General features: G+C 44.2%; 1 protein-coding gene across 2 annotated transcripts in view; it reads left to right on the top strand.

Moving 5' to 3' along the window:
* The window catches only part of LOC132891652 (MORC family CW-type zinc finger protein 3-like), a 113041-nt gene that overhangs the window by 68204 nt on the left and 19325 nt on the right, over positions 1 to 25512 (top strand). For both annotated transcript variants that reach the window (XM_060929444.1, XM_060929445.1), the window contains 5 exons: positions 9785 to 9867; positions 9950 to 10011; positions 12756 to 12859; positions 17288 to 17355; positions 17527 to 17744. In XM_060929444.1, coding sequence (XP_060785427.1) covers positions 9785 to 9867; positions 9950 to 10011; positions 12756 to 12859; positions 17288 to 17355; positions 17527 to 17744 — 535 coding nt within the window. The remainder of the gene's footprint in view (positions 1 to 9784; positions 9868 to 9949; positions 10012 to 12755; positions 12860 to 17287; positions 17356 to 17526; positions 17745 to 25512) is intronic.

Raw genomic sequence — 25512 nt, 5'->3', positions numbered from 1 at the left:
ATTTTACTAGTCATAGGAATACTTGAGTGTGTTGTTGTGCATTGCTTTTATAAAACAAGCCCCTGTATTTCTTTTCTTTATCAAGACAGCTCTCGTTGTTCAGTTGATTTACTTTGTAATGAACTTAGTACAGTATTGCTGTGCAGAGGACTGAAGCTCTGAATGAACAGCATGTTGCTTTGTTGAGGAAAGAACAGGATGTGCATTGTGAAGTTCAGTGTTATCGCCATATTAGCTAGACTGTGAATTATGTAAATGCAGTTAAATATTAACCGTTAAGGTGTGTGTCACGGGCTGAGCCGTGACGCTGACATAGCGCGCAGCACGCAGGCAGCCATTTGCCGGCATTTTTAAATCGCTGCTGTCCTGTCCTGTTGCTATTTTCATTGCCACCACCGTATGTACTGTTTAAGATCTCTTTCATATTGTCATTAATCACCATTTGCCACAGATTAATTACGCAGGGCCAAACTTAGTTTTTAGAGTGCAGGGAAAGGCCTACTGGCACTTCTGGATGGCTATTGTTTGTGCATCTGACTCATTTAAAATATTCACTTAAAACATATTGTCATTTTCATTCTTCATCTGTATAATCTTTGTCTAGTATCAAAAAGTAAAATAATTCACACTGGCTGTTAAAAACTTCATTTATTGGTTAAAACGTTTGTTATTATAACTCCGTTCGCAATTCACTCACTGGCATTCAAAACGTTCTTCCGTGTCTCGTTTGGGGAAACAGATGGACTGTTCCACTGGGGGGGGGGGGATAGAGGGGTTTCCCGGGTTCTTCGTGGGGCAGCCCATTGTGATGGGGGTGCTTTAGGGGTAATGACTTAAAAGCCATTTTGAGGGTTCAGTAAGGTATTTTTGTGCATGTTAGTTATTGTATGTATTTGTGTGTTATGTGTTTTCTTATTTGATTTATTATTTGGTAATAATTATGTTGTTGTTTAGTTAATTGATTATTTTTGACAGTGGGGCTATCCAGTGAGTGGGGCTACAGTTAGCAATGCTCTATATTAGGCCCAAGAGCCTCAGTAGGTGAGGGTTGGTGGTGAAGTGAACGTGTCTTGTTAATTGAAGTTGCTCTTGATAGTGGTTCAGGGTCTGAGGGCTTAGCCTGACTATTTATGCTTGTTTATTTTCATTTTGTACAGTTTTTGTATATTTTTTCATGCACATTTGTCATTGTAAATATTTGCACATTTGTAAGAAAAGAGAAAAAGAAAGAAAAAATAAACAAAGCATTGAAAACGTTGAAAACTATTTGGTCTCCTCCATCTTCTCCGCTGCTGTGGCTATCCTGCCACATTTGGTGTCAGAAGCGGGATCTCAGGAGATCGGCAGAGAGGAGACAAAGAAGCCAAGAAAATGACTTCAAGGAAAGATAAGAAAAAGCTTGGCGAAGAAGAGGGAGCAACAGGTGGCGCCACCGAGTCTACAGTACCTGCTCCACAACCTGATATGGAGGATACAGCTCTTGGTCATCTGGCAAGGATGTTCGAGTCCTTCATGGAGGTGCAACGGGCCAGAGATGAGCGGCTGAAGAAGGAGTCTTCAAAGCAAGCCCACCAGTTCCAGGTCCTCTCATATCAGGTGAACCAACTGCAGCTGGATGCAGAGATGGCTCGAGGAAGGGCAAACACACCCGTTCCTTCAGAGCAATGGGTCCTGACACCTGAACCACCATTAGAGGCCGCCAGAGGAGGGAGAGGCTATAAATCAAAGATGGCTAAGCTAGAAGACTCTGATAACATCGAGCATTACTTGACCACCTTTGAAAGGTTAACCACTGTCTTTGAATGGCCAAAAGAGGACTAGGCTGTTCACCTGATTCCACTGCTGACTGGCAAGGCCCACAGTGCGTATGTTGCCATGGATCCAGATAAGACCCTGGACTATGATTACCTGAAAGAAGCAGTGTTGAAAAAGTATGAGATCAGCCCAGAAACGTATCGCTTGCAGTTCAGAGCCCTTGAGACCAGTCCAGATGAGACCCCACAGGAGCTTTACATCAGACTCAAAGATCTCTTCTGTAAGTGGGTGAAGTACGACCAGAGCAGCAAGATGGCCCTTATGGAGACCATGGTGCTGGAGCAGTATCTGCGCGTGCTCTACCCAGAGGTGAAGACCTGGGTTAAGGAGCATAACCTGGCAACGGCAGCAGAGGCCACCCAGCTGGTGGAGAACTTTGTGTCAGCACACCGAGGCCCCAGGAGGTGCTGTTATGCCGGAGTGCTTGATCGTCAACCATGGGAAAAGTCTGATGGTGCTGGTTGAGGAGTCGGTTCTGATGCTGCTCTTAGTTATAAAAGAACCCCACCACCCCCAACCAGTGCTCTGTTTAAAGGCATTTCCTGTTTTAATTGTGGTAAGGAAGGTCACAAGAGTCCCACTTGCCCCATCAGAAAACCTAAGCCTGGCTATCTCTGTTATGTCCCCCATCCCACCTCACCCTTTAAGACCCAGCAGAGCAGGGACCCCATTATTAGCATAGAGCTTAATGGAAAACCTGTTACAGCTTTGGTAGACACAGGGTGTTCACAGACATTTAGTTCAAGCTGGTCTAGTCCCCCGGGAGTTCAGAAATTGTAATGACAAGCTTGCCATCTTTTGTGTGCATGGTGATCAAAGTGAGCTCAGCACAGCAGATGTGTATGTTAAAGTAAGTGACCAGACATACTTGCTTAGGGTAGGGCTAGCAACCAAGCTCCCTTATCCAGTATTATTGGGTCAGGACCTCCCAGTGCTACCTGAGCTAGTAAATAGGATTGCATGGTGTGGTGTTGTCACTAAAGCTATGGCCAGGGAACAGCAGCAAGCAGACATGTCAGAATTGCCTTTCTATGGGGAGGACATGGTAATGGAGCCCACATGCACCAGGGAAGAAAGGTGTGAAAGGCACAGGCAAACAGTGGACCAGGTGGTGAAGCATTCAGATATACAGGCTGAGTTAGTGGAGCCCCCCAGTTTGACTGCTGAAGACTTGATGTTTAAAAGTGATCTTACTGAGGAACAGCGTGTAGACCCCACCTTGGGCCCATTATTTAGGAAAGCTGTGGATGGTTCTTGCTTTGTTCCTGTCCTTGGGAGAGAAGGGTATATAATACAAAACAACCTCCTTTACAGACAGAGTGAGGAAGGGTTGCAGCTGGTGATTCCTCAGAAGTACCGTGAGCAAGTGCTGGAACTGGGTCACACTATACCCTGGGCCGGACACTTGGCTTACATGAAGACCTTACAAAGAATAAGTAAGCATTTCTATTGGCCAGGGCTTTTTGCAGAAGTGAGAAGATGTTGTAAATCTTGTCCCCAGTGCCAGCTATTTGGAGGTAGAGGCCTCGTACATGCTCCATTAGTTCCCTTGCCAGTTGTCGACATTCCTTTTAAGAGGATTGGAGTAGATGTTGTTGGGCCCCTTGAGAGGAGCAAGTCAGGGAACAGGTTTATTTTGGTTATCTGTGATTATGCCACTAGGTATCCTGAAGCATTCCCCCTGAGAGATGTTACAGCCAAATGTGTAGCAACAGCTATGCTACAACTCTTCTCTAGGGTAGGCATACCCCAAGAAGTGTTAACAGATCAGGGAGCAAACTTTATGAGTAAGACCTTAAGGCAGGTGTATGATCTGTTAGGCATCAAACATATCAGAACCACTCCTTACCACCCACAGACTGATGGACTTGTTGAGCGGTTCAACCAGACCCTCTTGAACATGCTCCAGAAGTTTGTGGTGGACAGTGGGAAGGACTGGGACCAGTGGCTACCCTACTTTCTGTTTGCATACAGGGAGGTTCCCCAGGCTTCTACGGGGTTTTCCCCCTTTGAGCTTCTATATGCATATTAGGTTCGGGGCCCACTGGATGTACTAAAGGAGACCTGGGAAGGTGAGACCTCAGGCCAGACTAACATCATCTCCTATGTGCTGAGGATGAGGGAAAAGCTTGCAGCTGCATCCACCTTGGCACGAGAGAACCTGCAGAGGGTGCAAGACTGGCAGAAGATGTGGTATGATCGATCAGCCTGGGCTCGCTGCTTCCAATCTGGTGACTGGGTCCTGCTGTTGTTGCCCAGCCCTGACAACAAACTGCTGGCAAAATGTCAGGGGCCCTATACTGTGACGCGGAAGATGGGGACTGGTGACTTATGAGGTCCACATGCCAGACCACCGTAAGAGGCACCAAATCTTCCATGTCGATATGTTGAAGGAGTGGAGTGAGCAGCCTGAACCACAGCCAGAAGCGCCTGCCATGTTCATCCAAGCGGTTGAAGAGGAGGAAGAGTACAGCGAGCAGTACCTGCCTGGCCATGAGGAGGGGAGCAAGCTGGACCTTACCCACCTGTCAGAGGACCATCAGCAGGAACTCTGCAGCATCCTGCCAGAGGGACTCTTCGTGGAGAAACCTGGATGGACGGAGCTGGTGGAACACCGGATTCTTCTGAGAGATGAGCAGCCGGTGAGACAGCCGTCTTACCGGGTTCCAGAATGTCTGCTTCCTGTCCTGAGGGAGGAGTTGGACATGATGTTGCATCTTGGCGTGATTGAGCCCTCCTTCAGTGAGTGGAGCAGACCCATCATCCTCGTGCCCAAGAAGGATGGCAGCCTGCGGTTTTGCCTGGACTTCAGGAAGGTCAATGCCCATGCCAAGTTTGACCCTTGCCCCATGCCAAGGGTTGATGACCTGGTCGAGCGCTTGGGCAAGGCCAAGTTCCTGACCACTCTTGACCTTTGCAAAGGATACTGGCAAGTGCCTTTAGCGGGGGACTGCAAGGAGCTGACTGCTTTTAGGACCCCCTTTGGACACTTTCAGTTCACCGTGCTACCATTTGGGTTGCATGGGGCACTGGCCACATTCCAGAGGCTAATGGACAGGGTCCTCAGGGGGACTGAGGGCTTTGCTGCTGCCTACTTGGATGATATCATCATCTCTAGCTCCAACTGGGGGGAGCATTTGCAACACCTGCAGCATGTCCTCTCCTTGGTAAAGGAGGCAGGCCTGACCATCCTTCCAGACAAGTGTGCCTTGGCAAGGGAGGAGACTGCCTACCTGGGCTATGTGTTGGGCCGAGGTGTTATCCGGCCCCAGGTGGGGAAGGTGGAGGCCATTATGGCCGCAGAGCACCCAACCACCAAAAAGCAGGTATGCTCCTTTTTAGGGCTGGTGGGTTGGTACCGGCGCTTTATCCCCAATTTCTCAGAAAAAGCGGTTGTGCTGACTGAGCTAACACACAAAAGCCAGCCAAACAGGGTGGAATGGACTGAGGCGTGTGAAGCAGCTTTCAAGGACTTGAAGAACTCTTTGTGCCAGGAGCCTGTGCTCCTCAGCCCAGATTTTGACAAACTTTTCACTGTACAAACTGATGCCTCTGAGAGGGGCTTCGGTGCTGTGCTGTTACAAGGGGACCATGGACTGCTCTGACCCGTGGCTTATATAAGCCGCAAGCTTCTGCCAAGGGAGTGCAATTACTCAATTGTGGAGAAGGAATGCCTGGCTATAAAGTGGGCATTGTACTCATTTAAATACTATTTGTTAGGATGCAAATTTGTATTAGAGACTGATCATAGAGCATTGTCTTGGTTGGGCCAAATGAGGGACACTAATGCCAGGATCACTAGGTGGTTTTTGGCAATACAGCCTTTTGAGTTTGAGTTGTTATACTGGACTGGGAAATTGAATTGTACCGCTGACTTCCTGTCTAGGATGCCACTGGAGGCATCTTTAGAAGGGGGGGGGGGAATGTCACGGGCTGAGCCATGATGCTGACATAACGCACAGCGCGCAGGCAGCCATTTGCCGGCATTTTTAAATCACTGCTGTCCTGTCCTGTCGCTATTCTCATTGCCACCACCGTATGTACTAGACTAGTACAATTTTCACAAAAGAGGAGTTCTAGCAGCAAATTTGAGGAAAAGTTGGTAAACCATGTTTTTTGCATAATTTGAGGGTGCTGATTCTGAATATTTTTGTTTACCAAGCTGAATTCTGAGTTTTAAGCCTTCTAAATTTGCATATTAAAATGAGAAACAATTTTTTTTCATTTATTATTATTATTATTTCTAAACTAATCAGTTAAACAACATAGCATTAGGCTCGAATTTCATATTTAAGTGCTAAAATAGTGCAGGAGTCATAAAATGTTTTCTTAACATATTGCATGGAATCAAGGTAATAAAACAAGGTAGAGCAGGAATCATATGACGTTTATTAATAACAGATGGGATAAAGGTAACAAAGCAAACAACATTCAGAAAATAAACAATTTTAATTAGTCTTAAACTTGAAATCAAACTAAGAATGAATACAAATACAAATCAAATTTATTTACAGCAGTTTAAGATTAACAGAGAGTGCCTCTCCAACTCCATGGACACTTGAACCATTCTCGTCAATGCAAAAAGTCACTGTGGAAAGAAAAAGTCAGACATCAGGATTTTATGGTGTGTTTGATGTTTGTTCTTTTAAGCTGTGTTAAAATTGTGAGATAAGAAGTTTAGAGAAAGAACTGCTAACTTACCTGAAGTAAGGTGTGTATCCCTAGTCCGAACTGCTAGCATTCTGGCATGGGTGATCTTGAGTACTTCTACATTTGCAGCCACCTGTACAGAACAAGCCAGCACTGCGACAACTGCATTTGCTTGTCTTACAACCATACTTGCATCTGCAGGTAACCATCAAGCTGCAGCTTTTGGGGATTGCTGCAACAGACATCAGTTTGGGTTCCAGGTGTCCATTGATGATGTTCTATCCCATTTCCTCTATAGGTGGTAGAATTGGATTTGTTTTGTTTGATTGTCTCCATACTAGAGCTTGATAATGTGCTCTTCTAATATGCCACTGAGCAGCATCACTTGTAGGGGGTAGAGCCTCAGGTCCCCAACATCTGGAGAAAAGAGTGGCTCTTGCATCATTGCAGCTGACATCATTGGTGTCATAAACACGACAAATGAACTTCTCTGCAGAATGTATGGTGGTTTCAGTCAGTTCACCCAGGCCAAGTCCATCTAGAAGTGCAGGCTGCTCCAAGAAAGTTTTCCATGATGTTTTCTTGCTATGTCCTGCAAAGTAGGAGACAGTATCACAGCCTGTTATTGCATGGAAAGGGAGAACATTCTCAATATTGGGAACCTGCACCCTCAGAGACTCACGCACTGTGTGTATGGGGATATGTCTTGGCTTCTTAGATGTCCCCATTCTCATCCACAACTGCTTACACTTCATCTCGTCAAAATGTGCAATTAACAGTAGGAGTACATCCGTATCTTAACTCGAGACAACAAGAAATTCTGCATTTGAATGCACACAGTGGAGGATAATTCTTGTGTCTGCTTCCTCATGGTAGCCCTGGAGAGCTGTGATGTCTACTTCTGAATGAGAACATTTTGCTGTATTCTCCTCTTTGAACCCTCCAGCAACAATGATAATCTTGTTGGCTGGAGCCTGAGCCAATAGCTCGTCTGATAGAAATTGAGCTAGATCTTCTTTATTCTTCTCCAAAGCAAGGAACTTAGACCAGTTCTTTGGAAGTGGTACAGAGCCATCTTCAATGGCACGGTGAATGGGTGTACATCCTCTTGCACGTTTCTCCCTTGTTGTGCTCTTAATCGATATGTCTCTGTATCTGTCAAACGTAATGTCGATTCTGTGAAAGTGTTTGCCAAATGCGAGCACTCCTCTCACAAACTTGCCTGCATATTCCCTGAATGTGTTGCAGTCAGATGGTTGCCCTAGAGTCATAACAAAAGCTTGACCATCTATCACTAGCGTTGAATGAACTTCTGTAGTGTACACCACTGCTGGACATTCCACATCACCACATAGCACCTGACTGAGGATGGATTTATTTCCACTTCTCAAATAACCATCACTGTCTGCAATAGCAGTGGGGACATTCATCAACTCATGTCTGAGGATTTGCCCCAAGTCCACGTCCCTTCCTGCGTCATATGCAGTGATAATAGACTAGTACAATTTTCAGAAAAGAGGACTTCGAGTGGCAAATTTGAGGAAAAGTTGGTAAACCATCGTTTTTACATAATTTGAGGGTGCTGATTCTGAATATTGTGTTTACCAAGCTGGATTTTGAGTGCTAAGCCTTGTAATTTGCATATTAATATGGGACTTGTTTGTTAACATTTTTTGAAAGTCGGCCATCTTGAAAGTCGGCCATCTTTAAACCATTGGCTTCCAAAATGTAGACATTCATGTACACATGCTAGAGCATCAGCATAGAAGATTTGGTGACAATCCATCAACCCTTTCAAAAGTTATTGCACAAACGGGGGCGTCGTGGCTCAGGTGGTTAAGGCGCCATACCATGAATGCGGGCGACCCAGGTTCGATTCCGGCCCGAGGTCGTTTCCCGATCCCTTCCCGTCTCTCTCTCTCTCCCGCTCATTTCCTGTCTCTACACTGTCCTATCCAATAAAGGTGCAAAAAGCCCAAAAAAATATCTTTAAAAAAAAAAAAAAAAAAAAAAAAAGTTATTGCACAAACAAAAAATCTTCATTCGCCTAGTATGACTGCTATGCTATTATTCTAATTAGCAGGCTTAAAACTCAAAATTCAGCTTGGTAAACAAAATATTTGGAATCAGCACCCTCAAATTATGGGAAATAGCATGTTTACCGACTTTTCCTCAAATTTGCCGCTAGACCTTTTTCTGAAGGTATTTCTGAGATTTTTGCCCAGTCTATACTGTTTAAGCTCTCTTTCATATTGTCATTAATCACCATTTGCCATAGATTAATTACACAGGGCCAAACTTAGTTTTTAGAGTGCAGGGAAAGGCCTACCAGCACTTCTGGATGGCTATTGTTTGTGCACCTGACTCATTTTAAATATTTGCTTAAAACATATTGTCATTTTCATTCTTCATCTGTATAATATTTTTCTAGTCTCAAAAAGTAAAATAATTCACACTGGCTGTTAAAAACTTCATTTATTGGTTAAAACTTTTATTACAACTCTGTTAGCAATTCACTCACTGGCATTCAAAACGTACTTCCGTGTCTCGTTTGGGGAAACAGATGGACTGTTCCACTGGGGGGGGGAAATAGAGGGGTTTCCTGGGTTCTTTGTGGGGCAACCCATTGTGATGGGGGTGTTTTAGGGGTAATGACTTAAAAGCCATTTTGAGGGTTCAATAAGGTATTTTTGTGCATGTCAGTTATTGTATGTGTTTGTGTGTTATGTGTTTTCTTATTTGATTTATTATTTGGTAATAATTATGTTGTTGTTTAGTTAATTGATTATTTTTGACAGTGGGGCTATCCGGTGGGTGGGGCTACAGTTAGCAATGCTCTATTTTAGGCCCAAGAGCCTCAGTAGGTGAGGGTTGGTGGTGAAGTGAACGTGTTGTTAATTGAAGTTACTCTTGATAGTAGTTCAGGGTCTGAGGACTTAGCCTGGCTATTTATGCTTGTTTATTTTCGTTTTGTACATTTTTTTGTTTTGTATATTTTTTCATGCACGTTTGTCATTGTAAATATTTGCACATTTGTAAGAAAAGAGAAAAAGAGAGAAAAAATAAACGAAGCCTTTTCGTTGGAAAACTATTTGGTCTCCTCCGTCTTCTCCGCTGCTGTGGCTATCCTGCCACAGTGTGGATCTAGAATGTGCCACATGACAGAAAGGGAAGATAGAAATATATGTAGTCAAAAATACTTGAAATGGGATCAACATGAATAGGTATAATGTGTGAGATATTTATGGAGAGTCATATATTCATTGTTTTCAATTTGTCTTTATCCTTCATTTACATGTTTATTTTTTTCTCTCAACAGAACGATGGATTTTTTACATTTAGACTTTCTGATGATACTTCACCTGATACTCAGGACACTGTTCAGCCTACTTTTCTTAAAAGGTACTGTATCACCCCCTCTTTCTCATGCTGCTTCATAATAGTATGGCATTATGAGTGCCTGAATTATTTAATTTTATTTCAGGAAGAAGAAAACCATGGACCTGAATCAAAAGAACCCTGAGAGAAAGAAAGCAAGAAGAAAAGGTTTGATAAGAACATACCAGATATATCACATGTTGATCTTCCATCCCTTACAAAAAAGTTTATTCAAGTGTGATTCTAGTATACTTCTTTTAAACTAAAAATAAGAGAGTATGCTTTCAGTTTACTTTTTATTTACTTATCAGAGATATACTTAATAAAGTTGTACATAAGTATACTTGGCTTATACTGAAAAATATATAGAAAAGTCTAAGTATATTAAACTTATACTTAAACTTTTGATCAAGATATACTTAACAAAAGTGTAATAAAGTATTAAAATATTTGTGCCTTATGTTTAAGTGTACTTGCCCTGTAGTTGTGTAGATTTTGGATGTCAATTTCAGGTGTCATTGCCATGTTTTTATACTTTGGCATTTAATACAATGTTGCTTTAAATTTAGATTTTTATAGAAAATCAGAATGTTCTTAATCCTGAGTATCTGTTTGTCAGTCCTACGCGCTGTGGTGCGTGCACCTGAAGGCACGCCCCGGGCTGCGCACTTGTTGAGCGGACTCCAGCACGCGCACCGTTAACAACATGCACCTGAACTTAATTAAGGAGCTATGTGCACCTATTTAAGGACTGTGCTGATGCACGATCTATGCGAAGTATTACAATACGTCAGTACGCATTACCGAGCTTTTCTACCCATGTTTCTGACTTCCTGATTCCTGTGCCTGTTTCTCATCCCCATTATTGCTTTAAATACATTTGTGAATCATGTGACATTTATTTGTGAATTAAAGCAATAATCTGATTCCATAGAGAGGGTGGCACGGTGGTGTAATGGTTAGCACTGTTGTCTCACAGCAAGGTAGTCCTGGGTTCGAGCCCAGTGGCCAACGGGGGCCTTTCTATATGGAGTTTGCATGTTCTCCCCGTGTCTGCATGGGCTTCCTCTGGGTGCTCCAGTTTCACCCCCAATCCAAAGACATGCAGGTTTGGCTAATATGGTGGCTCTAAATTGACCGTAGGTGTGAATGGTTGTTTGTCTCTATGTGTTGGTCCTGCAATGACCTGGTGACTTGTCCAGGGTGTACCCTACCTCTTGCCCAGAGTCAGCTGGGATAGGCTCCTGCAACCCTGTACAGGATAAGCGGCTACAGACAATGGATAAATGATTCCATAGAAGGCTAGTGTCTTTTTTAACTGCTGCTCATGCTTCTGTCAAGGCTGCCCCTTGTCGCCAATCCTGTTTGTGATATTCATGGATGGGATCTCAAGGCACAGCCGGGGTGAGGAGGGTGTCCATTTTGGGAACCTCAGAATCGCATCTCTGCTCTTTGCAGATGATGTGGTTCTGTTGGCTTCTTCAGAGTGTGACCCAGCAAGCGCTGGGACAGTTTTCAGCCGAGATTGAAGCGGCTGGGATGAGAGTCAGCACCTCCATGTCTGAGGCCATGGTTGTCTGCCAGAGAACGGTGGAGTACTCCCTCCAGGTTGGGAGTGAGTTGCTGCCCCAAGTGAAGGAGTTCAAGTATCTTGGGGTTTTGTTCCCGAGTGATGGTAAAATGGAGCGTGAGATAGACAGGCAGATTGGGGCGGTTTCAGCAGTAATGCAGGCGTTGTACCAGTCCGTTGTGGTGAAGAGGGAGCTGAGCTGGAAGGCAAAGCTTTTGATTTAGCAGTCAATCTACATTTCAGCCTTCACCTATGGTCATGAGCTTTGGGTAGTGACCGAAAGGATAAGATCACGGATAGAAGCAGCTGAAATGAGCTTTCTCTGTAGGCTGGCTGGACACACCCTTTGAGATAGGGTGAGGAGCTCAGACATTCAGAAGGATCTCAGAGTAGAGCCGCTGCTCCTTCATGTCGAAAGGAGTCAACTGAGGTGGTTCGGGCATCTGATGAGGATGGCTCCTGGGCACCTTCCTTTGGAGGTTTTCCAGGCACGTCCAACTGATTAGATTAGATAGAACTTTATTGATCCCTTTGGGCGGGTTCCCTTAGGGAAATTAAGACTGGGAGGAGACCTCAGGGTAGACCCAGAACATGCTGGAGAGATTATGTAACTCATCTGGCCTGGGAGCACCTTGGGATCCCCCAGAAGGAACTGGATAGTTTTGCTGGGGAGAGGGACACCTGGAATTACTCTGCTTTGCCTACTGCCACCATGACCCGACTTCGGATAAGCCAAAGAAAATGGATGGATGTTCATGCTTCGTTGTAGAGCAATGTAACACAATAGGAGTAAAGCATTATCTGCCTTCTTCTGAATATATAAGCTCACAAATATCCATGATTGGCTAATGTTGCTCTGAATGACTGGGAGAGTGAAATAAACCATCCCTCCCATCCAGAAAGCATGGCCAGTTTTGCTTCTTTGTCTCCTGACCATGGATGGCTGAAGCACTGCGTAGATTTGAATTTGTGATCTCGACAATAAGGTGAGTGATTTTTCTGTTGCATTACTCAGGAGCTTATTGGGTTGCTTTCCATGGAGATCTGGCACATTTCACCTTTTAGAGCTGGTGCTGTTGGAATGTCAGAGGGTTTAGACTGACTTTGGGTCTTTGTGACAGTGGTGCAGATGCCAACATGTACCTAAAATTTTCATGTTGAAGAAGTCAATCATAAAGTAGCAGTAGCCAATCCATCTAGTGAGATGTTTTTGAGAGACTGGATGTAACCAGAGAACCCAGAAGAAACCCAGACATGCACAGGAAGAACATGTAAAAGTCACACAGAGTCACCAAGCTTATGATTAATTATGTTTATGTTTTTTGTTTTTCTTTGCATATAGATTTTATGGAACATGAAGAAGAAGAAGAGGAAGAAGAAGAAGAAGAGGAAGAAGAAGAAGAAGACAATCACTCACTCTCTACACAGCACCCCCACATCAGCCATGTAAGAACTGTTAGTGATGACACTGAGAAAAGAAACTCTCCCAAGCTTAGATTCAGTAGTATCAAAGTAAAGGTTTTAAATAATATTGTTTGGTATTTTGTTTCAAAAACTATATTTCATGCTATTTTTATGTACAATTGAGGCAAAAAGTTTACATATACTCAGACTAAAGATATTCTCAACTTTTCACAGTTCCATATATTTCCTGTTACTGTACCATACTGTTACCATAAATGTTACAATTAGGGTTGCCAACCGTCCTGATTTGCCTGGGACGTCCCGAATTTTAGGTGAATTTAATTTGTCCCGCGAGGAACAGCTCCCGTCCCGTATTCCAATCGCAGTCGCAGTTTTTGATGAAATATGGATGAAATATTTTGTCCAATAGTAGCAGACTGGTGATTGATGACACATTCTGAACAGGGATCTTTGATAGGCTACTGTGATAAGGCACCAAAACTCATGCAAATGTTGCCGTGGGAGACGGTTGTTGAGTTCAGTTCAGTCAGTGGTTCTCTGCTCATGAACAAGTCAGCAAAAATGGATGAGCCTGCTAAGAAAAAGAGGCTTTGCAGCTACAACAAGGAATGGGAAGCAAAAAGGTCGTGGGTTAAAGCCACCACAGACGCTAGGAAAGCATTTTGTACATTATGCCGCTGAGAGATATCTATTGGCCATGGTGGCGAGCACGACTTATCCCGCCATGAAGACACAGACTCGCACAAAAGGGCTGTGCTATCGAAAGGAGCTAGCAACATCAGTACATTCTTCGCTGCATCTACTTCTGAAATCGACAAAGCGAGGTAGCCTATGTGTATCACACCATCAAACACGGCCATAGCTATAACAGCGCGGACTGTACAGAAGGATGAGGAGATGCTGGAAACTGGAATAGCCATGGAAGAAGTAACTGGTGAGCCTTCATTTGAATTTGTCTGTATATCTTATTTATGCAACCCACACACTTCCACTATAACATGGAGTGGCAGTATTTCTCAATCTAAATATAATTTTAATTTGTCTATGTTGTATCTTGTTTATGCAACCCACACACACAACTTCATGGGGTGGCAGTATTTCTCAATCTAAATATCATTTTAATTTGTCTATGTATCTTGTTTATGCAACACAGACATAAGTTCATTGGGTGGCAGTATTTCTCAATCTAAATATTTGTTTTTTTCTTATTTACTGCAGGATAAGAGGATGTCCATGCCACTGTTCTGTAAATAGTTTGGGCTGTGCAGAAGGATGAGGAGATGCTGGAATCTGGAATAGCCATGGAAGAAGTAACTGGTGAACCTTCATTTGAATGTCCATATAAACATCTTATTACACACACATAAGTTCATGGGATGGCAGTAGGCTATTTCTCAATCTAAATATCCTTTCTTTCTCTTATTTATTGCAGGATAAGAGGAGGCCCATGCCATACTGAAAAGATGCAGACCAACAACATATTCTCTTAAGTTTTAATAAATAGTTTAAAAAACTTGCATACATTTCTGTCTTTGCTTTTCCTTCAAGATATGCCCCTCAAATAGAATAACTATGACAATGGTTGGTTTAGGCCTAAAGCTTTTCAGAGTTTGAGAAATTTGAGAGACACTTGTAGGCCTAATGATTGTTTTGACTATTACTTAAACACACTACAGTTTTGCTCGTGCAGTATTAATTTACCAAAATTATACTGAAATTAGTAGGATTGTGGTCTGGATAAGGAAATGTTATGATTTCCGTCATGGGGCAGTGCGGATAGGCCTGGGAAAAAAAGTCCTGCATTTGGGTTGAAAGTGTCCCTCTTTTGGGATTCAGGGAGTTGGCAACCCTAGTTACAATAGTTAATTGCAGTATCTGCTTTTTTCACATTACAAATCTTCTTCAAACAATTGATCAGATACAGATCTATTTTAGTTTTAATTCACTGTATTAGAATTACAGTGGGTCAAAAGACTACAAGATTTCAGAAATTAATTTAAACAATTTAATTAAATTGATTTAGTTTAGAAACAGGCAGCATGGTGGTGTATTAGTTAGTGCTGTCGCGTCACAGAAAGAAGGTTCTGGGTTCGAGCCCAGTGGCCAACAGGGGCCTTTCTGTGTGGAGTTTGCATGTTCTCCCCATGTCTGCGTGGGTTTCCTCCGGGTGCTCCGGTTTCCCCCACAGTCCAAAGACATGCAGGTTAGGTTAATTGGTGGCTCTAAATTGACCGTAGGTGTGAATGTGAGTGGGAATGGTTGTCTGTGTCTATGTGTCAGCCCTGCGATGACCTGGCGACTTGTCCAGGGTGTACCCCGCCTCTCGCCCATAGTCAGCTGAGATAGGCTCCAGCTTGCCTTGTAGAACAGGATAAGCGGTTACAGATAATGGATGGATGGTTTAGAAACTTCTGATTGGCCAGTTTTGAAAATTAGGAGTTAATTGGAAGTGCATCTGTGGCTCTAAAAAGGCTTTCCTTTATCTATTTGTGCCCTTGATAACAAGGGAAAATTTCAAGATCTCAGGAAAAAAGAAATCTAGTTCCTCTTTAGGCACAATTTCCAAACAACTGAAGATACCATAACAATCAATACAAGTTATAATATGCAAATATAAAATGCTGTTTTGAGATTTGACTGAAATTTTTATGTGATCACCAGCTTTTCGACAGCATGTTCAGGTGAGACAAAAACAATTAACTATTTGGCCATAATAATCAGCAGTATGTATGAAGGGAAAAGGGTGAGGCTTTTAAAATGAAGAACGATGTCAGGAATGTAGACGGGAAGAGGATGCAGTTGCAGTTAGAAGTTTATTAAAATACAGGCAGACAAATCCAAAAAGCAAGTCAAGAATTAATGTCAAAAAAAAAAACAGGCAAGGGTCAGGCAATCAGCCAACGACTTGAATGAGGTAGAACCGCTCAACTAAATAAAGAGAAACAACATCCATCATTACTTTAAGACGTGAATTGTCTTTTAATTAAGAAAAATAAAGAAAAACATTGAATTAGAAGGTGTGTCCAAACTTTTGATTGGGACTGTATGTAACTCCATACTCCTGCTGTTTACCAATTGTTTTTGCTTCTGGTATGTGGCAGTTTACTTTGATGTGCCTTTTCATATATTTGGATCCTTTTTATGAATTTTTTTTTTAATTCTACACTCAAAAAAACCAACATGGGTGTTTGTTACATGAACCTAAGTCTAACATGTCACGGTTGACATTTAGGTCACTCAACAAAATTGTTTCTGGCTAAGTTAACGCATTTTACTTGGGTGGAAATACTTTCCATAATTTTATGTTCACTGAGCAAGTTATTTGCAAGTTATTTTTTTGAGTGTATCTACATTCACTGGATATGAGCAATTACATGCTCTTATTGCCTATTCTATTCTACTACGAGGCTATCAGCTCATATGCCATGAGTAGAGAAAAACAAAATGGCGGAGCGTGTTGCTGAAACAACCGAGGACAAAAAAACTCTGCTCGAAAACAAAACCCCCAAAATTTTTATCAAGTATTTAAATGAAACGGAAATAGCAAAACGAATGTAGTTTTTTGTTTGTTTTTTCCTCCCAATATATCCTGTTCCCCACTCCAGCCCAGTCAGTGGCGGTAATGCACCTTTAAGTTGGTTTGCCAACCCCCAAAATTAAACAAAATAAAAAAGAAATATATGGAATGAAGGTATTTGGTGTAAAAAAGATATATCTTTTTTTTAACTTTCAATAATTTTTATTATAGCATTTTTCACAAATTGCTACTGTCATTTTGCCGGTTCGTTTACATTCTAAGCGCAAATGATTTTGTTGGATATTTTGTATAAAATTTTTTTTAATTGAATTTGCAAAAAATAAAACTCAGTCCTACGCGCCTCGTCGGCTATCAGCTCATGTACGACTTGATTTCATGGAATAACTGTTAAATATTCTTTGTATTGCACTTTGGTCAGTGCTGTATAAATAAAATTTACTTAATATTCTATGACTGTGATTGTGAATAGGCATGTGACTTCAATAGTAAGGTGGCTGTTAGCATGCAAGCACGTGTGTGTGTGTGTGTGTGTGTTGGGAATTGTAGTCCATGGTGGCCATGTTTGAAGGCTGCAGTGCATTCTGGTAAACTGATTTCTGGGTGGATCTGTTTCTCAGCTAATATTTTGAGATGCTGTCTTATAGAATTAACATAGACACCCTAATTGACCTAACACAGGTAATGTATGATAATTGAAATGTGTGGCTTTGTGAAAAATTGAGTTCAAATGTCTTTAGTGGTGTATTTAAACCTTTGGCCTCAACTGTACTATTCTTGATTCTTCACATATTTAGGTCCACTGACTCAATCCAATAAATATTAACATATGTACATATTATGTGTGTTCAGGCAGTGTTCTCATACATAGATGCTACAATGTACTTTTCTTGAATGTTTCTTCTGTTCAACAGTCCTCAGCAGTCACAGATGTAGTTATTCCTGAATCAGCTAAACACTGTGCTGACAGTGGCGTATACAGGTACCACATACCTGTTTTATTTAGTCCTTCACAAAAATGAGGTTAACTGCTAACAATATTCTGACATGGTATTTTTTTTATAACATTAAAAAAGAGAGGTTTTATAAATAAATAAATAAATAAATAAATAAATTTATGTTTGCGTTGTCCTTTATGTCTTTTGCTCTGCAGGTTTCTATGCTCTCATGCTGGTCAATTTCACTGTAAATTGACCAACCTTGTATTTGAGATGAAAGGGAAAGGGGAAGTGCTATACAAAGTAGTGTCCTGGGATAACAGTCAGCTGGAGGGCAGAGACCAATTTCAGCCTGCAGGACCCCTGTACAGCATTGACTGCTCTGAAGGTTCAATTATTTATCTGCATCTCCCACACTGCGAGATACATACTGGTAAGATCTTTTTGGGTTAACATGTTATGATTCTAATCAACCTAATAAAACAGAAATGCAGAGTTATGAGTTATGTGGATTTAAATAAGGAAATACTTAAGAGCCTTTGACTGGATAATTACTGCAGTGATTAATATGTTTCAGCTGGCAACAAGCTTTTAACCCTAATTGAGTAGCTTCTCCTTTCTTAAACAACCACATCAGAAGACATATCCTGTGGTTCTGGAAAAGATGTTACTGTGTTCCAGAAGGTTCAAATTATTGGCTTGCATCAAGCAAAAAAAACAGTTAAGGAGATTGGCATAATTGGGATTGGGCCATTAGTAACCATGCACAATTTGAGGCTGATCAAACCAAGTATCACCAAGTTATTTACTCTTCTTTTTTCTTTGGCATGGCATCTCATGCAAATCAATTTCCCACCATTATGTCCTCATTTGAGGTATCCACTATTCCTTCGTAATTTATCATTACATATGTTGAAAGTTTATTCTAACCAAATGTGGCAGCGGGGGTGTGGTCAAGCGTCAGTCTGTGAATGGAGGGCGGAGTCAGGGAAGGTAAGTGGCGGAATCACTGCACCTGACGGGAATTAACCTGTGTTTGTGTGTCTTCCCCAGTGACCACGCCCGATAAGAGGAGAGGGAGAGCGGAGGAAGGGAGCTTCTCCCCAACCTGGATATTTGTGTGCATGTGTGTGTGTTTAGTGTGAAGCTGAAAAGCTGTAATAAAAGAGTCTGTTGTGAACTCAGTTCTGGCCTGCCGTGCTTCTGTGCTCCACCCACCTAGAATGCTTGTTACAGTGGTGCCGAAACCCTTTTGAACCTCCGGCCCCAGCTCCGCCTTCTCTGGAACCACCGACACCAGCGCTACGGGGACCTCCTTGCACCAACGTTTTAACAGATTGAGGTGGTATACCTGTAACACCCCACCCCTGTCCATTCGCCTCACCTCATAGTCGACATCCCCGACTCGCCATGTGACCTCAAAGGGTCCTTGCCACCTGGCGATTAATTTAGAGCTCGACGTGGGCAATAACACGAGTACTTTGTCTCCTGGTGTGAATTCCCTAAGGCGCGTGCCCCTGTTGTACAGGCAGACTTGATGTTCTTCAGCCTGCCGCAAATTCTCCTGGGTTAGGTGTGTGAGTGTGTGGAGTTTTGCGCGTAGGTCAATAACATATTGAATTTCGTTTTTGCTCGGGGAAGGTCCTTCCTCCCAATTTTCCCGCAGCACATCTAGGATGCCACGCGGCTTACACCCATATAATAATTAGAACGGGGAGAACCCCATGGAGGCTTGTGGGATCTCTCGCACTGCTAAAAGCAGGGGCTGGAGCCATTTATCCCAGTTACATGCGTCCTTGCTTACAAATTTTTTAATTATGTTTTTGAGAGTGCGATTAAACCGTTCGACTAAGCTGTCCGTTTGTGGGTGATAAACGCTGGTGCGGATCGGCTTGATTCCCAATAACCCATACAGTTCGCGCAGTGTGTGACATAAATGTAGTGCCCTGATCAGTCAGAATCTCTTTGGGGATTCCGACTCGGGAGATGACGTGGAAGAGTGCTTCCGCAATACTACGTGCGGAGATATTGTGAAGCGGCACTGCTTCCGGATATCGCGTTGCATAGTCCACCAGAAATAAAATAAAGCGATACCCTTGTGTAGACCGATCTCATGGCCCGACAAGATCCATCCCAATTCTTTCGAACGGGATCTCGATTAATGGTAGAGGGCACAAAGGCGCTTTTGGAATGGCCGCTGGATTTAATAATTGGCATTCGCGGCATGCCGTACACCACCTACGGACATCGCCGCGAATCCCTGGCCAATAGAACTGGGCCATTATTCGGGCTAGTGTCTTATCCTGCCCTAAGTGTCCAGCCATGGGATTAAAGTGAGCCACCTGGAATACCAATTCCCGGCGGCTCTTTGGTATGAAAAGTTGGGTTATTTGTTCTTTAGTCTGAGTGTCCTGCGTCACTCGGTACAACCTATCCTTAATAATGGAAAAATAGGGGAAGGACGGGGTGGCGTTTGGCTGGAGCGTTTGACCATCGATTACTCTCACTTGGTCAAACGCATGCCGCAGAGACTCGTCTCGCGATTGCTGTAACGGAAAATCCGCGAGGGATTCCCAGAGAGAGGGAGGAGGAGCCTGCTGCTCCTCACTCTGACGCGGTGATGATGTAGATGGCTCTGTGACAGCTGCTCCCGCCAATGCCACACCGGGGCCTCCCCCCGCTGAACTACGGCAGGACCTACTCTTCACTAAGTGCGTCATTAAATCCTGAAATCCTGGCCAATCAGTCCCCAAAATTATAGAGTGGGTAAGGCGAGTATTAACCGCTGCCTTTACTCTAAATTCCTCCCCTCGAAACAGAATGTGGACCGACACTAAAAGGTAGTTGTGAACATCCCCGTGCACACACAATACCTTCACCATCTGTGCTCTTCCCAATGCCTCATTTTGCACCAGGCTTTGATGGATTGAGGTCTGATTACAGCCGAAGTCCACCAAAGCTTGATACGTATCCCCTTGGATACTCACCAGTATGCGATACGCTCTGGCCCGATCAAGGGCGGTTCCTGGCGTGTAGGGGATCCAGACCACCGCGCCCACCTCCATCGCCGAGCACTGATGCTGGAGGTGCCCCGGCTCCCCGCAGCGCCAGCACACCGGCCCAGGCTCTCTCTCTGCACCAGTGTTCCGGATATCACTCACCTGAGGGGGGAAGACACAGACACGGAAGTAGGAAACGGTAGGACCCCGTGGGTGCGGCGGGCCGGCTGGGGTGGAGCCAGCCCTCGACTCCGCGGTGGGGGAATGGGGAGAGGGCAAGGAACAGAAGGGGGGACAGAGAAAGAGGGGAGGGGAGAAGAAGACACACGCTGTCCTGCCATTGGGAAGGCTGCCATCTAGTCCTCCGCCAGCTCAATGGCCTGATCCAGCGACGCCGGGCGATGGCACTGGACCCACTCTGCAGTTCTTTTCGGAAGTCGAGCGATGAACTGCTCCAGCGCCACCAGATCGATGATTCCCTCGGCGTCGCGGTTGTCGGCCCTCAGCCAGCAGTGGCAGGCGTCCCGGAGTTGCTGGCCAAACGTGAATGGCTGGCCGACCTCCTCCAGGCACAGCGCACGGAAGCGCTGCCGCTGCTGCTCCGGAGTGCGACCCACACGCTAGAGGATGGCCCTGTGGAGGTCCGCATAGACCAGCCAGCTGTTGGCGGTGAGCTGTAGCACAGCCAGCTGCGCCTCGCCCATGAGCAGGGGGAGGAGGCGTGCCGCGCGCCGTTCCACCGGCCAACCCTACGCCTCTGCTGCCTGCTCAAAGAGAGCGAGGAAGGCCTCGGGGTCATCGTGCGGGCCCATCTTCATTAGGGTGAGGTGGGGAGGGCCCGCGGTGGTGGAGGTGGTGGACCCCGCTGACGCGAGTAGGTGCCGGAACGCCTGGCGATCTTCCTGCTGCTCCAGCACCAGGGCCTCGAACCTTTGCTCCTGTTCTTTCCAGAGGGCAACCAGCGCCTGGTGCTGGCTCTGTTGGGCCGTGGCGAGGGCATGGATCAGGTCCTTGAAGGGGGAGGACTCCATGGGGCTGTTCTCTCCTGCGCTCCGTCCTGGTTTTCGGCACCACTGTAACAAGCGTTCTAGGTGGGTGGAGCACAGAACCACAGCAGGCCAGAACTGAGTTCACAACAGTGTCTTTTATTACAGCTTTTCAGCTTCACACTAAATATACGCACACAAATATCCAGGTTGGGGAGAAGCTCCCTTCCTCCGCTCTCCTTCTCCTCTTATAGGGCGCGGTCACTGGGGAAGACACACAAACACAGGTTAATTCCCGTCAGGTGCAGTGATTCCGCCACTTACCTTCCCTGACTCCGCCCTCCATTCACAGACTGACCCTTGACCACGCCCCCGCTGCCACACCAAATTTCAAGGAAATTTAATGTTGCCTTACAGCTAGAAAGTTCTGGGTTCGAGCCCAGGGGCCTTCGGTTATAGATGATTATAACAATCAACACTGTTCATCATCTGAAACTAGTGATATTCCAAAGCCTGTAAAATGAAGAAGCATTTGTCGGCCTTTGCCTCTCAACGTGCCGAAGCACTCAGCTGAACGAGCCTGTCTGACCGATAAACTCCTAAACCAAGAAGTATTCTCTTTTGGGTATGAATAATGTTCAGTGTACCTCACTAGCGGCATTTATTGAAGCAAATACATTTATACTGAACATGACACGGCAGATCAGCGGGTTTCCAAAGATTTTTTTTTTAATGTTTCCTGATATCAAGTTTTATTTAACTAATCACTCGTTTATAAATGTTTCGATAAGACATTCTGAGATTTGATGCTGTTGTTGTAGAGTGTGGTAGACTTGGTCAATCTCTAGGTTGTATGAATTCTTTTCACTTATATCTTACCTTCTCACCAAGCTTGATTTGGATTCAGATTTTCCTGCTGTAAACCCTTGACATGTTATCCACCTCTTTAAATCACCAATTTTATTGTTTTCCATGACAGAGCATGGCAAAATTGCTCTGTCAGGGAAGACAATCTAACATCCATAATATTGCTCAACTACCGACCCTGGCTATCCCCCATAATGCATTGCGATAAACAAGTAGTTATGCTGAGGTAGTTATGCTTGGGGACTATTAACTCGATGTCCTTGCAATGTACAAGAAAAATCATTGAACACCAGCAGCAGATTCAAAACCAGTTTCCCCCACTGACTGTGAGAGTCCCTCGGAGGCGCATGCACATTCTGTGTATTCGGCTGTGAGGGAGTCGTTTTTTGTTTTGAACAAGTGGTTCGGGTCTCTCATAAATTCAGAGCAAACTAAAGGACTACTTGGGCTATGATATTGTTCGGGAAAACCATGTTAGCTTGATGGTGGATCTCAGGAGGTAATTAAAGACACTCTTGGCCTTAAGAGGCTTTCAGGAAACCCACCCCTGTTCTGGTACACTGGCTTTCTTTCTTCTACTTTCTGACTACTTTCCACTACAATTGTCTAAGTGACATATCTCTGTGCCACACTGTGCTTTTGGGAGGTGGGATTCAGTAGGCAATTGCTGAAGTGGAACAAAAACAATTATTTTGTCTTGGTCTGAGTTATAACTTATTGACAGGAATTACTATTATACTAACAATTACACCAGTAAAAGATTCTTACAACAGCTGGTATTGGTAGTTATTAAGGTAAACAAAAACAGGTGGTCTGTTACAGTCATCCCTTCACCATGTCCACTTGTCAGCTTGCCAAGATCTGAGTAGCAGTCACTCACCTCATGAAGTAGGAACTTTCACTTTCAGTGCTGGAGCCAGCAGAAGTGGGTGACGCGTTGCACCATATGCATTGTGTGTAGCGAGCGCACAGCAGCCAGGAATTTGTTAGGGTTCACTTCCAAAACTACGTTGCTCTAAAACTACAACTTTTTCTGGTTCTAACAGTACCAATTAGGACCATGTAGACCCTTTCTATTTTGTGCTACAATGTAAGGTAGAGGTGGGGGTCAGCGTACAATTGCCGTTATTGATTTTTACTAAAATCGCCGTTTTTTCAAAATTCCAAAAACTATGTTCTTCTTAGGGCAGGGGTTCCCAAACGTTTCCATGCCAAGGCCCTCCAAACAGCATTAGCTTCTGGCCGGGGACCCCCTTTGCAAACCCACAGACAATGCTACAAAATTTGTAAAGAAACATCAACTTTTAGAATGTTTTCTCTTACTTTTATTCAATAGTCAATAATGGTTACATTTGTTTAGCATAAGAATATTATTAACTAACATGTTTTCAACACAAATATTTTTGCACTGAACAATAAACTGTATAACCTCCTGTAGTACCTGATTCAACTCGTTATCCATCCTTTTTGCGACCAGTGCCTCGCGATGGACCATGCAGTGTGTGGCCACTACATGCGGGGTCTTCTGCTTAATGAGAGCGGTCACTCCACTGATCTTCCCGGTCATTGCCGCGGCTCCGTCCAAACACACCCCCACACAATGGGTCCAGTCCAATCCGTTAGACTCGATGTAATCATCCAAAACTTGAAAAATGTCTTTCCCAGTAGTTCTTCTTTCAAGTGCTTTACAAAATAGTATTTCCTCCACAAATCTTTCCTGTGAAATAAATCTGATGTACACAAGCAGTTGGGCCTCATTGGATAAATCTGTGCTCTCATCCAGCTGAAGTGCGAAGTATTCGCTGGCTCTCACCTGCTCCAACAGCTGAGCAGATACGTCTTGAGCCATGTCACCAATCCATCGGCTCACGGTGTTATCAGAGAGTGGGACAGCATCGATTTTTTTTTTGGCAGCATCCTCACCAAGCAATTCTCGGACAATGTCTTTGGTGGCTGGTAAAATCAAATCTTCTCCAATTGAGTGAGGTTTTTTAGCACGAGCAATGTGGTACGAGGCTAAAAATGATGCCTTCAGGGCCCGCTCGGGGACAGTAGCTTGCTGGGTGAACGCAGCAGATTGCCTGACCAAATGCTCTTCTTTGCGTCTGAAGAAATCTACTGTTTTTTCGGCATCTGTCGGATGTTTTTGTACCAAGTGACACTGAAGTTTCGAAGATTTTAAGCACTCGTTTGACAGGGTCTCCAGACAGAGGACGCATTTCGGGCAATCATGGCCATTTTTCTGTATGGCTGTAAAGCCATACTTGATGTATGCTGCCTCATATTTTCGGATTTTAGTTGGCCAGGACTTTAGTTTTTTTCGCAGCAGTGTCCTCCACAGCAGGGCTGTTGGTTTGTTCCTTCGGTCTCTTCTTCAAAAACCTGTCCATTTTGCGCTAGCAATACGCTAGTTTGAGGAGCAAAGCAGCTTGATAAATGGCGCAAACCGCAACATCACAGGCAATCGGAGAGATGAGCATGGCAAACAACGTTTCGATTGACTCCCATTATAATCCTGACAGCGCTTTTACTACAAAATCAGAAATGTCACTTGTTTTCAATTCGCTCTAGTGTCCACATTTTTTACACTAGGGACAAAAAAAAATACATCAATGTGTTCATGAGAGCCTTGTAGCGCTCACTGTGAAAGAATTTTGTGAATAGCTCCTTTCGTTTCCGTGTAAATCCCCGTTGTTCGAGGAGAGGGAACTCTGAGAAAAAGCACTCTTTGCTTGTCATATTGTGTCTCTGCCCTGCACCTGAGCACCGTTACCAAGGCGACAAGCTCCACTCAGGGAGCAGAGAGGGGAGGGGCTGCTCTCTCTCTCAAACACACACAGGCTGAGAGCATCGTCGCCTCATAGCCTGCGATAGCGGCTGCTACGCGCACTGCATCACTCTCACGGTTTCCCGCAGGGGAATTGTCGTCTCTAGTTAATAATTATATTTTATAATAATGATTAAAAAACTAATTACAATATATTTAATAATAATTATTTTTAAAAAGTATATTGTGGCAGCGGGGGCGTGGTCGAGCACCGGTCTGTGACAGGAGGGCGGAGTCGGGGAAGGTAAGTGGCAGATTCACTTCACCTGAGAGCAATTAACCTGTGTTTGTGTGTCTTCCCAGGGACCGCGCCCTATTTAGGGAGGGAGAGCGAGAGCAGAGGAGATCTGTCCCGAACCAGACACCTGATGTGTGTGTGCGCGCGCGTGTGTCTGCGTAAACCCTATTGTGTCCCCTGAAAAGTGGAACAATAAAACTGTTTGTTGAACCTGATCTCTGTCCTGCCGTCCTCTGTGCTCCACCCACACCTAGGGAAAGCTACAGTGGTGCTGAAACCCGGGA

This window comes from Neoarius graeffei, chromosome 9, assembly GCF_027579695.1.
Source record: "Neoarius graeffei isolate fNeoGra1 chromosome 9, fNeoGra1.pri, whole genome shotgun sequence".
Lineage (NCBI taxonomy): Eukaryota > Metazoa > Chordata > Actinopteri > Siluriformes > Ariidae > Neoarius > Neoarius graeffei.
This window is presented reverse-complemented; position numbering and strand designations above follow the sequence as displayed.